Source organism: Astyanax mexicanus, chromosome 1 (assembly GCF_023375975.1).
Source record: "Astyanax mexicanus isolate ESR-SI-001 chromosome 1, AstMex3_surface, whole genome shotgun sequence".
NCBI lineage: Eukaryota > Metazoa > Chordata > Actinopteri > Characiformes > Acestrorhamphidae > Astyanax > Astyanax mexicanus.
The window spans coordinates 126,390,610-126,406,559 of NC_064408.1; the positions used below are offsets into that span (position 1 = coordinate 126,390,610).

The following is a 15,950-nucleotide window of genomic DNA, read 5'->3' on the forward strand; positions in this document are numbered from 1 at the left end:
CTGAGAGGCATTCGCTCGGGATCAAGCGATGCTTCTTAAGAACAGCAAACTCAAAACTGCTGTGTGTTTTTATTTTATAGGTCAGGGCAGCTTTTTCTCATCACATCCTGCCTCCAATTAGCTTTTAGAAAACTCATTAGTCTCAGGGTTTACATACTTTCCTCCCCTCTCTGTGAATGTTAACAAGTTGTGTTCAATAAAACCATGCAAATATATAATTTGTTTGTGTGGTTTTAGTTTAAGCAGACTGTGTTTGTCTATTGTTGTGACTTAGATGAAGATCAGAACACATTTAATGACCAATTTACATTATATATATATATATGTATGTATAGCTGTGGTCTTCATTAGGCCTGTTTAAGGGCTGTTTTTATGAGGTGTTGTCCCCTCTGTTGCTAAGCAACAGTAACAACGTAACTAAAGTGTGAATAATGCTGCAGTCACTAGAAATTAGACTGAAGGACAGATAGTCTGTGGTCTGTCTCTGGAACGAACGCTAGCTAAGTAATCGCTAACTAAATAGCCTCATTCATAGCCTGCTCTGTTAGCGTAGCATGTTAGCATAGTAGAGTCAGTGTCTGTTAATAGTGTGGAAACCTAAACAGCACTAAATAGCACTGGATTCCTTCCTATTCTCTCCTTTTCCTGTCTAAAATCAGCTTTACTTCTAATTATTTTAAGCCGAATTCTACGTAAAATCCACTATTTTTAGCCTATAAACATTTGGGGCCACGATAGAAATGGCTTCTATCCCTATTGAATAAATAAAGTAGATTAAAGGATACTAAGCTTTACTTTTTTTGTATAAAAATAGTACAAAAGTCTTACTTAAAATGTGCTAAGTGTTCTTAACTGTACTAAAATGGAACAATTTTAAGTATACTTATGTAACATTAAAACCTTTAAATTCCTTCATATATGTAAACCCATAATATATGAATTCTAATATATTTAATAATGAGTATTACAGCTGTATCACTATTTATTATACACCAGGTTTATTAGAGTATATGTACTAAGAATTGATGTTAAATATATGTGATCTATTTTCTTTTGTAGGTAGCACACTTCTAGTATACTTTGTTTGGTATAATAATATATTTTAATATACTGTACTACAATTTTTAATGTGTTACACATTTACTTTAATTTATTTAAATTATTAGTGGTAGTTTAATTAAAGTAAAGTTTCTAAAATGTTACATGATATATATATTGCACTTTTAGTGAACTGTTGTGTAACAGATGTTTTTTAACACACTTTGCTAAAAAATGTACAAAAGTATATTTGGAAATAAGTGTTTTAGAACTGTATTGAATTACATACTAATTAGAACTAAAAGTGTACTTCATAGTAGTCTATTTTAATCAAAATACACTATATTGTACTTTTTACTTTCAAAACATGATGAAAGCATAATATTAATGTACTTTTAATATATTTTAAGTAAGTACATAAATCTGTTACTATGTTTACAGCATATTTAGACATTTTCTAATATGTTTTAAGTACAATTAAGTATATATATATATATATATATTTTTTTTTTTTACCTGGGTAAATACATTAATACCAGTGCACTTCATAATCGTTTAGAAACATAAACTATATATTTAAAGGGGTCATATTATGTAAAACTCACTTTTTGATTGTTTTTGTATTTCTACTTGGGTCTCGTTTGCTCCTATAAACACTATAAAAACTCCCAAACCAAAAAAAATACATTCATTCATTCATTTCCTATGAATCTGTTGAAAGAGTTCAGGAATCATTTGCTTCTATAATAGAAATGTACTAAGAATTGATGTTAAATATATATGTGATATATTTACATTACAGTACAAATATACATGCTTCTTGTTCCTGTTTTTTGTAAGGCGCACACTTCCAGTGTACTTCGTTGGGTATAAAATATGTTTTAATATACTGTAAATATATATATATGTATATGTAAATATATTTTTTAATTTACTTTCTAAAAAGTTACATGATATATTGTACTTCAAGTGAACTACTGTAACACACTTTGCTAAAAAATATACAAAAGTATATTTGGAAATAAGTATTTTAGAAGTATACTGAATTACACTAAACTGAAAGTGTACTTCATAGTATATATATATATATATATATATATATATATATATATATATATATATATAAATATATATATAAATATATATATAAATATATATATATAAATATATATTTTAAGTAAAGACGTAAATCTGTTAGTATATTTACAGCGTACTTATACATTTCTCAATATGTTTTAAGTACAATTAAGTCTATAAATATATATTGTGTGACATATATATATATATATATATATCAGGTGACACAGGTTTAAATCCTTGGTTCTGCTTCCCCCTGGTGGCCAAATCTATAACAGCAGCATGAACTGTCTGTAATTATGTCAACTGACCAGACAATGAAGGAGCAAATGAACTTATCCTGTACAACAGAGGAAACTCTCGCTCTTCCTTTCCTGGTGTAGTTCTGATGAGTGACAGTTATTATATGCCATCAATATAAAGTTTTTGATGGTATGTGCAGTGACTGCACTTGAGGGTTTTTTTTGGATTCACATACCTTCATTTTTTTTCTTAGAGTCAATTTTCTTCTTTACTAGTATTAATCTCAGTAGTCATACTGTGCTTTATTGGTGTATATTATGGTGGTATATTAAAAATTTGGTTAAAAAATGTAGTAGACTACTTTCTCTTGAAAGCAAGACTAAAACACATATGGTCTCACATTATAAACTGGCTCGGACAGCTCTGATCTGCACCAACAAGGAGTTAACTAAACTGTTACATGGAGCAAAAACAGCGCTCTGGAAATAAACAAAAAAATAAATAAACAGATAAAAATAGTGTTCAGTTTAAAATCATTCATTATAAACCCCACCATTATTAATAGTGAAACAATCAAACAGGTGCAGTCATATAAATATCTTGGTTAAATAATCTAATATCCATCCATCCATCCATCCATCCATCCATCCATCCATCCATCCACCCACTAAAACGTGTTAAAACCAACAGAATTAATTAGTATTTGCCCAGTTAGTATTTGGTGTTCAGCCTTTGGCCAAATGTTGTTCATTTTGCTCGGTTTCAGACTTTTATAAATCACTTTTTTAGGTAATTTATTTGATCATTTTAGAAAACAGGTGTTTTAGTACCAGAGCCGGCAGCATTTTATTATTAGCAGTGATAAATTCATCTACTAATATCATTTAACATTTCCTTTTATCATTGCAATGAAATGGGTTAATACTGGGTATGACCATAATATAACCTTAAATTCAGTGTTTCAAAATGTTCTGTATTGTAGATTAATACTAAAGTCATCCGAACTATGAAGACAAACATCTGGAATTATTTATTTTATTTAAAAAGTGTTAAACAAAACATAATGTGTTTTATATTTTACATTCTACAAGATAGCACCTAGTCACCTGGAATTCAGGCTTTCAGTTAACAGCTGTGCTGAACTCATCAAGAGTTAATTACTTGAATTTCTTGTCTCTTAATAAAGTGTTTGAGAGCATCAGTTAAAGTAAAGTAGTGAAGAGGTAGAGTTACAGGTATACAGTGAATAGTGAATATTTGAGTAATGTTCGAATCCAGGTTATGATAAGTGAGAAATACTCAACTAAATAAAGAAAAAATGACTTTAACTTTGAAAGTAACCTCAAGTGCAGTCGCCGCAAAGACCATCAAAAACATTATAATGATGGAACTGGCACTCATCAGAACCACCCCAAGAAAAGTATAAAAGAGCGAGAGTTTCCTCTGTTGTACAGGATAAGTTCATACATGATTTCTTATGTGTTTCTTCATAGTCTGATAGATCACTTCACTACTCAGTTACTATGTAGAGAAAAACTATCAGCACTTCTGAGTTTTAAGGCGGTTTGGAGAAGTTCTATATTTAGAGGTATGAGTGTAGTGGGGGGCGGGGCGTCTGGGGGGGGTGGTATAATATAGAGCTGGAGCTACAGGAGGGACTACAGGACAGCTATGGACCTCAGGACCTTCAGCATCAGCATCACCCTGCTGCTGCTCCAGTCGACAGGTAATATCACCTGCTCTACTGAACAGCTCAGACTATCACATTACATCACAGTATTTCAGTATTGATGAGATAATGAGTTTTATCACAGGTGGATGATAGGTGGTTGTTGTAATGTCTTTAAGTTGCTAAGTGGTTGCTATAATATTTCTGAATGGTTGCTATACTACTTTCAGGTGGTTACTATAGTGTTTCTAAGTGGTTGCAATACTACTTTTAGGTGGTTGCTATGGTGTTTCTGCACTGTTGCAATGTTACTCTTAGGTGGATGCTATTGCATTGCTAAGTTGTTGTTGCTTTTAGGTGGTTGGTATGCTGTTTTTATGTAGTTGCTATAGCGTTGCGAAGTGGTTGCTATGCTGCTTTTAAGTGGTTGATATAGTGTTTCTAAATGGTTGCTATGGTGTTTATAGGTGGTTGCTATAGTGTTACTAAGTTGTTGTTGCTGTTTTATCTCAGGTGGTTCCTATAGTGTTTCAAAATAGTTGCTACAATGTCTATTTACCATCTCAAGTAGTTGTTATGTTGCGCACAGGTGGTCGCTATAGTGTTGATAAGTGGTTGCTACTGTATACTACTTTTAGGTGGTTGCTATAGTGTTTCTACTTAGTTGCAATGGTACTCTTAAGTGGAATGCTATAGTGTTGCCAAGTAGTTGTTATTTTATTTCAGGTGGTTGCTATAGCGTTAGTAAGTGGTTGCAATGGTACTTTTAGGTGGTTGCTAAGCTGTGTTTAGATGATTGCTGTATTGTTGATAAGTGGTTGCTATTTTATTTGTGTGGTTGCTATAATGCTTTTAGGTGGTTGCTATGATGTTGCTAATTGGCTTCTATGATGTTTCTAAGTGTCTGTTATGTATTTTTTAGGGGGTTGCTATAGTGTTTCTAAGCGGTTGCTATTTTATTCCAGGTTGATGCTTTGGTGTTGTTTAGTGGTTGCTTTTTTATTCCAGGTTGTTGCTATAGTGTTGCTAAGTTGTCACTATACTACTTTTAGGTGTTTGCTATAGTGTTTTTAAGTGGTTGCTATTTTATTCCTGGTGGTTGCTATGGTGTTTCTAAGTGGTTGCTATGTTACTTATAGGGGGAAACTATAGTGTTTCTACGTGGTTGCTATGCTGTGCTATGCTTTATGTGGCTGCTATAGTGTTGCCAAGTGGCTGCTATGAAGTTTCTAAGTGTATTTTTAAGGTGGCTGCAATAATGTTTCAAAGCGGTTGCTATTTTGTTCCAGGTGGATGCTATGGTGTTGCTTGGTGTCTGCAATGGTACTTCCTGAAGTCTTGCTTGGTTATTGTTAGTGTTGCTAGGTGATTGCTGGGTTTGTGACCCCAGGTGTTACTAGGTAACGGCTGGGTTCGCTATCTTGGGTGGTTGCTCTGGTGTCTCCAGTGGTTGATAGTGTGCTTCCAAGTGATTGGCTGATTTGGGAGTTACTATTATATCTGTATCATTCATTTTAGCATTAGCAGATTAGCATAATGCTAATTGGTCCTCAAAAGCATGCATTGCGTATTCGTAATAAATAGAGTAAATTGATAGCATGCTATCATGGTAAAAAATTGACAAATGTTAACTAGCTCAGAATTTCTTCTTTTTAAAAGTAACAACATTAGCATTAGCTTTATTTTGCGCTGTAATTTATAGCGTTTGATTAGCGCTGATTTTCTGTCCGTAGCTCCGGCAGCTCATGATGACGGCTGGTCGATGACAGTTCCTCCGGAGGTCCTGGCTCGGGAGGGGTACCCGGTGGTGCTGCCCTGCTCGTTTACTCACCCCCACCAGACCCACCACTCCTCCATGCAGGTGGTGTGGCGCCTGGGTCACGGGCACACCGGCACGGTGCTGTTCCGCTGCTCCAGCCTGAACGGCAGCCAGCACTGCCAGCCACGCCCAAACCAGGACCAGCGCTACCGGCTGGAGGGGAACCACCGCGAGCACGACCTGTCACTGCGCATAAACAGCGCCGCCCTGCAGGACAGCGGGCGCTACTACTGCCGGGTCGAGCTGCCGGGACAACTGCACGGCAACTACGAGAATAAACTGGGGACGAGGCTGAGAGTGGAAGGTAAAATCCACTTAAATAAACACTGAATAGAGTTTAAATAGTAAAGAGTAAAAATACTTAACATAGTACTATAGTTATATAGTAACTATAGTTAACAGTACTGGGACACCTGCTCTTTCATTGGTCTCTCTGGAGGCAATAGCAAAAATTTTTAAAAGCCCGTAGTACAAGCCTGTTAGATGAGCTTAGTTGTCGGCATTGATAACGTAGCATTAGCGCCATTGGATAAGCTCGGTTATCTGCATTGGTATAGTGACTTTAGTCACATTGAATAAGCCCTTTAGATGAGATGATAGAGGAGCTCAGTCACTCACATTGCTAATTGCTAAAAATGTCATTAGGGACATTGGACGAACCCATTGTGTGAGACTTTGAATGAGCCAAGGTGCCAGCATTGCTAGCATAGCATTAGTGGCATTGGATGTGTGGCACGTTGGACACGTTTGGTCAACAGCACTGACATTAGCAACATTGGATAAGACCATAGGACGAACCCATAGAATGGGGCGTAAAATATGCCCAGGCGTCAGCATTGCTAACATTGTGTTAGCAACACTGAATGAGTCCGCTGGACAAACCCATTGAACTTGCTCTGATGTTAGCTTTTATAACTTGGAGTTAATGACATTGGACAAACCCATTGGATGAGACATTGGATGAGCCCAGGTGCCAACGTTGCTACTGTAGCATTAGCGGCGTTGGACGAGCCCGTTGGACAAGCTTGGTCGCTGGCATTGCTAATATTTGCAATAGAACCCATTGGACGACATGTTGGATATGCTGGGTTACTGGCATTGCTAACATGACAGTAGCTACATTGGACAAGTTCATTGGACAAGACGTTGGATCAGCTCAGTTGCCAGCATTGCTAACGTGAATTTAGCACCATTGTACAAGGTGTTGGATGAGCTTGAATACCGCCATTGCTAACGTGACATTGGACAAGCCCTATGGATGAGCCAATTGGACAAAACATTGAATAAACTAATGTGTTGTTAGGGACGATGCTAGTTGTAATGTGAGATAAGGACAGTAGCTGCGTAAATTTAGTAAGCATCCTGTTTTGTGAACTTCCTGATCCTGATTAAGCTACGCTGCAAATAGAAACAGAAACTGTAACTGGACTAAGGGGTCCGCTAGAGACAGTTACTCCAACAAAAGCAGAATAAACTCTTTTTAATACTCTTGATTTTGTAGGAAACAGTGAATGAGCAGCTGCCACAGTACTTCTATTTTGTTAATTTGTTATAATCCGTATTTTTAATGCTCTTTCTTTAATCCAGCTCCTCCCCGTATCCTGAGCCTGACCGTAGAGGGCGCTGTGGATGCCGGTCTGAAAGCCCTGTGCCGGGTCCAGGGCTCCCCCCTGCCTGACGTCCAGTGGATGGGTCCGGATGATTATTTGGAGGATGATACTGGACTCCCGCTCTCTCAGGAAGCCCCCGGTCAGCACCGGACCACCAGCCAGCTCCTGGACGTCCAGCCGGGGGGGCAGTACACCTGTACCGCCTCAAACCACCTAGGAAAGGACCAAGCCATGGTGTACATTCTACCCAGCGTTCCAGAGAAGATCACCAGTGAGACCCACTCTACTGCCCTGCCACTCATGCTGGGGTTAGCATTAGCGGCTAAAGTGGTGCTAGCCTTGGGTTTGGGGGGCTGGATACTTAACGCTTTCCACTCAAAGCAGCAAACAGAGGGTCCAGACTTTACTTCCTAAGGTTCATAAAGACGTAACCCTGCTGGTCATGTTTTAACGTTTCCATAATGTTAGAATTCATCTAGCTGGGAGTATTCGTTTTATGTAAGACGGGTTTTAATAACGTTGTGAAGTTTTCAGAACATTCCTGGAACATTATTTCTGAAACGTTCCAGGCTAACCTTTCTGGAACCTTTACAAAACATTGCTAAACATTCTTAAAACGTTCTCAGTTAGCTGGGAAGACTATTATAAGCCTATTAGATAACTGTCCAGATCACTGTCAATTTTGTAAAAGTAAAAGTTAATTTTACTAATTAGAAATTGGGAAATCAGCTGAATTGAAGACATTAAGTAGATATAACTGGGGTTTTTTTTCAAGTTATGTTAACTTAATGTCTACTATTTGATTGTTTAAGTGCTTAAATACTATATTAACTCTAAATTGTAATTTCTTTTGACAACTTATATGACCAAAGATAATATAACCAAATTTAACACAACTAACTTCAATGAAACATCAGTGTATAGTCTTTTCGACAAGGGCTACCTTCTCCTGGGTCTTTAATTAAGCGCATCAAAAAGAATAAGAGGATTGCATTAGTCGCTAAATATGATTATTGCTTATTGGTCACCGATATTGTATTAAAATAGCTGTACATCCCTTCCGCGACACTATTTTCACATTACATTCAGAGTTCCTTTACTGCAGTTCTTAAAAATGGTAACTTGCTCTCATGACCTACAACACAATGGCTAGGCAGTCAACCATTACACTGTATACAAAATACTGTATACTGTAAGCCTGGATGAGTTAAATTTACTTAAGAATTTGAGGGAACTGGTTGCCTTAAAAAAGTTAAGTAATGGGTAATGGGGGTATGGGTAAAACCCATAAGTTTACATAAAATTAGATAAATATTTAGAAACATTACTCAACTATTTTGAGTTAGTTGAACATTTGTGAGCACATTTACTGTACTATTCAAACTGAGATCTTTGAGTTGGATCAACTTAAAATAACTGAGTTTAGTCTGAGTTGCCATTGGCAGCTTCTTTTCCATTGGCTCCTGCCACAATCTATTTGCATACTGGGTGTGTCCTTCATTTTCTATAAAGTGAACAGTATTGAGAGAACAGCTAACAGAGAGTAACTCTAGCTCAGAAAATGATGCTTGTTCTTACAGCCTACAACACAGAGACCAAGCAGTTATTCATAATATACAGTATGATCTATAAACTTAACTAAGGTATAAGTTGAATCACTACAGTGATTATAGCTAATTATAGCTAATATGTGAATTAATGATTTTGAGAAAAGATAAAAATACTAATAGAAACTTGTTTTTTGCCCACATTTTCTCATGGTCATTAAGTCGTAACCCACTTTTATAGAATACAAACCAAACAATTTTATTTTTTAAAAACTGGCTTTAAAAACATTTAAACATATATATTGTCGCTTTTCAAAGAAAACACTTATCTCCAAAACAGCAACTTTACAGGAGAGAGAAAAAACCTTGTAAACTTTCAATGGAAGTCAATGTAAAAAGAGTTTATTTCAGGTCATTTTGAAGAGTTTCTATTGGTCCGTTCATCAAGAAATTTTGGCACAGTGTAAGGGACAGTTTATGTGTAAACTAAAAAAAGACGAAAATAGAGATAAGTGTTTTTCAGTGAATTTAAGAGCAATTGTTTAAAGAAACTGAGGCTAAAATGCACAAAATCCCCAGAAATAATAATAGACTACATCTAAACTGCACTCACTCAATCTCCTACCCACCTCTGCTTTAACTTTATTTTCTCAATAGTGAAGAACTGAATAGTTTAAAACAGCGACCAAATAATAAGCTTTAATGATCAATGACTGAATAATATCATTAAACTTAAGGAAGAGTATAAATCTGAATTATTGATCAGTAAATCTGAACTAATCTAGACTTAGCTAGAAAAGGAATGTGTGTTATATAAACTCCTACAGTAGAGTTTTAATGGAATTACTTGAATAAAGTGAATAAAAACCTGGTGTTTATTGACGAGTTTGCTCTTTTTTTTTACATTTTAACTCTTAACTCACATTATAAAGGTAAAGTTTTCCACTGTTTTAAATATAGCAGTGTTTCCTCTTTCAGAGTGAATCTGCCAGAGCCTCATGACTCTTACTGTCTCTGCCTCTCAGACACGTTTCATACATATATATATATATTACAGCTCTGGAAAAATTGAAGAGACCACTTCAGTTTCTCTGATTTTGCTATGAATTCTGCTTACATTTTTACATCAGGAGTAAAGCAGCATAAAGTTATCCAAAATCAGTGTGTAAGACTGGTGGAGGAGAACATGATGCCAAGATGCATAAAAAAAAACTGTGATTAAAAACCAACCAGGGTTATTCCACCAAATATTGATTATTTCTGAACTCTTAAAACTTTTTGTTATTTCAGTCATTTCTCATTTTCTGTAAATAAATGCTCTAAATTAGAATATTTTTATTTGGAATTTGGGAGAAATGTTGTCTGTAGTTTATAGAATAAAACAACAATGTTCATTTTAATTAAACATAAACCTATAAATAGCAAAATCAGAGAAACTGATTCAGAAACTGAAGGATCAATATCTTGATGCTACTTCCCTAAAATTAATTTTAGACAAGCATAACTAAAACATTCTATAACTCTCTTTATTGTTTTACGCATTATAGAATACAACTTCAGCCCCTTTCCAAAAAAATTACATTATTAATTATTGAAACTCCCAAGTTTCACGCAAAAATTACTTTTAATACACCAGATACGCAGGATTTATAACTATATTGCATAAATAAATAAACAGCAGACATACAGTACACTCTATAAAGTAAATTATACAGTTCGAAAAGCATTAGCAGATGTGACGTTAGCATTAGCAGATGTGATGATAGCATAAGCGGAAGTGAAGTTAGCATTAGCAGATATGATGTTAGCATTTTTAGATGTAATGTTAGCATTAGCAGATGTGATGTAATCATTAGCAGATATGATGTAATCATTAGCAGATGTGATGTTAGCATTTTAGATGTGATGTTAGCATTAGGTGATGTGATGTAAGCATAAGCGGAAGTGAAGTTAGCATTAGCAGATATGATGTTAGCATTTTTAGATGTAATGTTAGCATTAGGTGATGTGACATTAGCATAAGTAGACATGATGTTAACATTAGCAGATTTCATGTAAGCACTGGCAAATTTAATGTTAGCATTTGTAGATGCAAAGTTAGCATTAGCATGTGTGATGTAAGCATTAGCAGATGTAATGTAAGTATTAGCAGATGTGATGTAAGCATTAGCAAATCTGATGTTAGCATTAGCAGATGTAATGTAAGCATTAGCACATGTGATGTAAGCATTAATGGATGTAATGTTAGGATTAGCAGATGTGATGTTAGAATTAATAGAAATGCAAGCATTAGCAGATATGATGATAGCATTAGCAGGTATGATGTAAGCATTAGCAGATATGATGTAAGCATTAGCAGATATGGTGTAAGCATTAGCAGATGTAATGTAAGTATAAGCAGATGTAATGTAAGCATTAGCAGATATGATGTTAGCATTAAAAGATATCATGTTAGCATTAACAGATATCATGTTAGCATTAGCTAATTTAATGTTAGCATTAGCACATACGATGTTAGCATTAGCTAATTTAATGTTAGCATTAGCAGATATGATGTTAGCATTAGCATTCAGGAAATGGGGTTGATGAGATGCAGGTAGTTGGGTTCTTTGAAGCACATGGGTTTCATGGAGGTGCAGCACCGCGCACTGTTCCAGGTGTAGTTACCGTTTGGTTCCAGCTTTACGAAAACACACATGCCTTTCTCGGGACTGACCGGTTGGCCGCTGGCCCAGTTGGAGAAGCTGAAGTTCTGGCCGGTCTGCCAGTACCACTCGGAGGTCAACAGGCTACGCCGGAGGCCAATCCACGCCTGACCAGTCGCTCCGACTTCCTCCAGTTCTTGGATCATGTAACGCTGAGCTTCAGCCCAGCTGGGACTGGCCAGGTAACCACCCTTCAGCTTACAGTACTGACAAGACGCCGGCCAGCTAACCGACTGATCACTGACCTCCAACATCGCCTGAGAAACCAAGCAGCCTCTGGGGTCTGTAGGTAAACACAAACTCAATTCATGCTGGATACATTACATGTAGAATACAGTAGAATAACTCAAACAACCCCGCCAGGAAAAGCACCGCCTCTCGGGAGTGCGAATCCACATGTTCTTGGCTTGGAAATGTGGAAATACCCAATATACTGTTCTAAGCTACACTGACTCGTAATAAGTAATTAACAATAGTCATGTCATCTGCAGCCTCTTCCAAGAGGGGGTGCTTTTCCTGGCGGGGGTGCTGAATTTGGCACCATAGTAGTGGAAGTAGTCGAAATATATCTAATATATATAATGTGTAGTTTATTAGCTGATCAGTTGGATCCGGTGAAAGCATACAATTTCAGGGCAGTGACCAGGGTTAATAAACTCATTTAAACTAAGTATAGTTCTCTACTAGCCCTACTAGCTGTTTTTCCTAAAAGGAGGAACTTTGTCCTTGAACTGGCTCCGTGATTGGCGTTAAGAAATTTCCCGTTCACACATGGCCAGTGGCCCCGGAAGCCCAGGCCAGGCGACGCCCCTGTTTTAAACACAGGTAGCATTTTAAAATCATTATATTTAAAGTTATTTTATTTTGCACTACTTTGTCTTATTTGTGCAGTGTCATTTTTTGATAGACAATTTTAATAAATAAACATTTTGCAAGAATGATGCTCTTTATTGCATTAATTCTAAATATAAAACAAAGGCAAATGTACAGCATTGAAACTGTGATTCTTTGCTATAGAAGGTTGTAGCAAAATAAGTGGGGAAAAAAATCTTATAGGTAGAGTTGAACACAAAATGTATTCTTTTAAAAAAATATCAAGAACAAACAGTGTGGCATAAAAATAAACTGTTGATGGGGACAAATGTTGTGAGTCTCTGATAAATCACAGTATTGATATACTGTACACATTATTTGTAGCTTAATATGTAATATGTATAAAAACTCCAACAGAAGCATGATAGGAAATAGTCTCAGAAAGAATCTAGTTACAGTCTTGCAGTTAGTGACCCTTTAAGATCCCCAGCCTTTATAAAATCTTAGTCTGTGAGTAAAAAGTCTGTGACGAGTCTTTAGATGTGAGATGGTGTTTAATTTACTTCAATCTGATAAAAGTCTTTTCAGAGTTTTTTCGAAGTCGTGTAGACTTGGAAAAGATACTTTTCTAAGCTATGCTGACTCGTAAGAAATAATTAACAATAGTCATGTTACCTGCAGCCTCTTCCGAGAGAGGGTGCTTTTCCTGGCAGGGGTGCTGAAATCAGCTCCATAAAAGTGGAAGCGGTCGAAATCTGCACCCCCGCCATGACAAGCACCGCTTCTCGGGAGCGTGTACTCACCGTCTTCCTGATAAAAGTGGAGATGATTGGTTTAACTTTACTTAAAAATATGTTGTGAGAGGGGGTGCTTTTCCTGGCGGGGGTTTTGAATTTGGCACAACACATAAAAACAAAAAAAACTAAAATCAGCTAAAACAGTATATATATTATACAGGAACTAGTTATGCATTGTATGGTAGCATGTGTTGCACATCTGTTTTCATCAACAGAAGCATGAAATCTAAGCATAAATGTCGATGTTTGGGATGTTTTACCTGGTTCTTCATTGATGGAGATAGCCGGACCACCGTAATCGAACAGCGTTGACGCCATTCGCTCGAATACGTACACCGCCATCTTTGAAGAGGGATGCCAGATGACCTGAGACATCAGAAGGTAAAGATCCACCACGGCCCAGGAGTACTCGGTACCGTTTATGGCATTCCACGTCATCGATGAGCCAGAGTTGGTCTTGTCTATGTACGTTTCTGACACTTGTGTCGTTTCAACGATGAGCAAAGCCTGGGATACGGCGAACGAGGAGGAGTGTACAAGGTAGCAGGCTGAGAACATGGAGACGGGGATGAGATCTACCAAACTACCGACGCCCATGAGCTTGAGGGACACCGGCTGGGAGGTTGTGATGTTGGAGAACCCCACCGTTAGATGCTGGTAGAAGGATAGGAAGACTGAGCTGCCAGGATTCAACGTTTGAGAGCCGTTATTTGGTGGAGAACCGTATTCAAAGTTGACGGACTGGTCTGAAGTCGAGAACATTCTGGAATATTCGCCAATTTGAAAGGAAGGTACGAGGAAATGGTCTCCCAGGAGGTTTGCAGGTCTTAGCTGGTGGACAACCATTGTGCATTTGCAGAAGGAAGTGTCCAAACAAGGGTGGGTGAGCAGGACGGAAACATAAGCGGCAGCGGAGATCTTCATCGCGGATTCGCTGTCGCTCATCTGGACGAACTGGAAGGCGCTTAGCTTGAAGCTCGTTTCTGAGCCGCTTTGTTGATTGGTGACCTTCACCGTGTTGTCCTTATCTTCAGCATTGATGATGAGAACCCTGAAAAGGTTGTAATTCTGGGTTTGAGACGTTCTGGCGGTTGAGACGTTGTAGTCGTTTAACAATAAAATAAGCTCGGTAAAATTGACGAAAGGGATTTGATAGACTTTGCCGAGGTTGGTCACAGGTTGAACGACGTTGGTCTGGATGCTGCTACCCCTCAAACTTTTGGAAAACACGGTGACGTCGTTGTCGCTGGAAATTCTGACAGATTTTGTGGAGAGTCCGAGTTGGTGCTCCTCCACTTCGTCAGGAAGATACACAGTCTTGGTTTGTCCTGCCATCAGGGTCCCGGTTTCAATGCTTGCGCCATTGAAGATGACGTTAAAGTTGGTGTTGTTGTGGAGGGCGGTGATTTTGAGGGTGTTGAAGAGAGTGGAAGGGTAGTAGTAGGCGATGTTCTCTGGAAAGGCTGTAACGAAGTCTTTACCGAAGTCTTTCACAGCCTGGCCTGGTTAAAAAAAAAAGTACAGGGAGATACTGCTTTATGTCTACATCATATGGCTACAACTAATGACTGTATAAAACACAGGCAACACAACGTAAACTCGATATGCGATATGCAAGGTTTATACAGGTTTAGTGACTCTTCTGGCTAGTTGCACCCATATTCATATGTTTCAACTAGAAAAAGACAGTTTTTCCATCTTATTTGGACATCTGCATTAGATGGAGTAAACTAGATAGCCAACTGGCCGGTTAATCAATCATACTTTTATTGATAATGTGGTGTTTATTGTGCATTTGGTCGCATTAACATTACATACTCTCTGTATGTAGTTCTTTACAGTCTTCTTTTGTTTTCTGGTATGTTTATAGTTGAAAATATATTGATATTTTTCTTATCACATCGACAAATTTGGTGGAAATCTTCATTGCTTGAACTGAACATTTCATTACAAACAGAGTAAGATATATTTTTCATATCAATGTGTGAGTTTAAATATATTGTGATATAAATTTTTGGCCCCATCATACAGCCCTAGGGAAGTCTTATGTTGACTTATGTTACAGTAAAATGTCTATTTAAAACTACAAATTTCACATTTTACAGAAAAAACTAAATGAAAGATCTCAGGCTTACCTTGGTAAAACACTGATATGATAAGAAGGATGGTGAACATGATGATGGAGAATTGACAGATGTTTGGTCTTCAGGAACTGGAGGTGTATCTGCTAGATCTTGAACTATAAATAGGAACAGCAGCAGTTTTGCATTGACACTTCTGAGGTAAATATGAGACTAAAACAGTATTTCTGAGGTACATTTATAATTAAAACAGCATTTTTTAGGTACATTTATAATTAGAACAGCATGTCTAAGGTACATTTATAATTAGAGCAGCATTTCTGATGAACATTTATTAACAGAATAGCATTTCTGAGGTAAATATGTGACTGGAACAGCATTTTCTGAGCTAACTGTATTATTATAATAGCATTGCTAAGGTAGATATATCATTAGAATAGCACTGCTGAGGTAAATATATGATTACAGTAGAATTTCTGAGGTGCATTTATAATTAGAACAGCATTTCCAAGGTAAATTTATTACCAGAACAGCATTTCTGAGGTAAATGT

The 15,950-nt window shown here is 37.0% G+C and overlaps 2 protein-coding genes across 2 annotated transcripts; one reads left to right on the forward strand and one right to left on the reverse strand.

The window, feature by feature from the left end:
* Positions 1-4,029: 4,029 nt before the first annotated feature.
* LOC103041626 (sialic acid-binding Ig-like lectin 15) lies at positions 4,030-8,218 on the forward strand. The gene is made up of 3 exons (XM_022663687.2): positions 4,030-4,084; positions 5,761-6,150; positions 7,434-8,218. The coding sequence occupies exons 1-3, from the start codon at positions 4,030-4,032 to the stop codon at positions 7,868-7,870; spliced, it is 882 nt and encodes a 293-aa protein (XP_022519408.2). The 3' UTR covers positions 7,871-8,218.
* Positions 8,219-10,731: 2,513 nt separating this feature from the next.
* On the reverse strand, positions 10,732-15,548 carry LOC111189956 (IgGFc-binding protein-like). The gene is made up of 3 exons (XM_022663679.2): positions 15,454-15,548; positions 13,579-14,820; positions 10,732-11,991 (listed from the first exon to the last, which is right to left on the reverse strand). The coding sequence occupies exons 1-3, from the start codon at positions 15,491-15,493 to the stop codon at positions 11,573-11,575; spliced, it is 1,701 nt and encodes a 566-aa protein (XP_022519400.2). The 5' UTR covers positions 15,494-15,548; the 3' UTR covers positions 10,732-11,572.
* Positions 15,549-15,950: the final 402 nt, after the last annotated feature.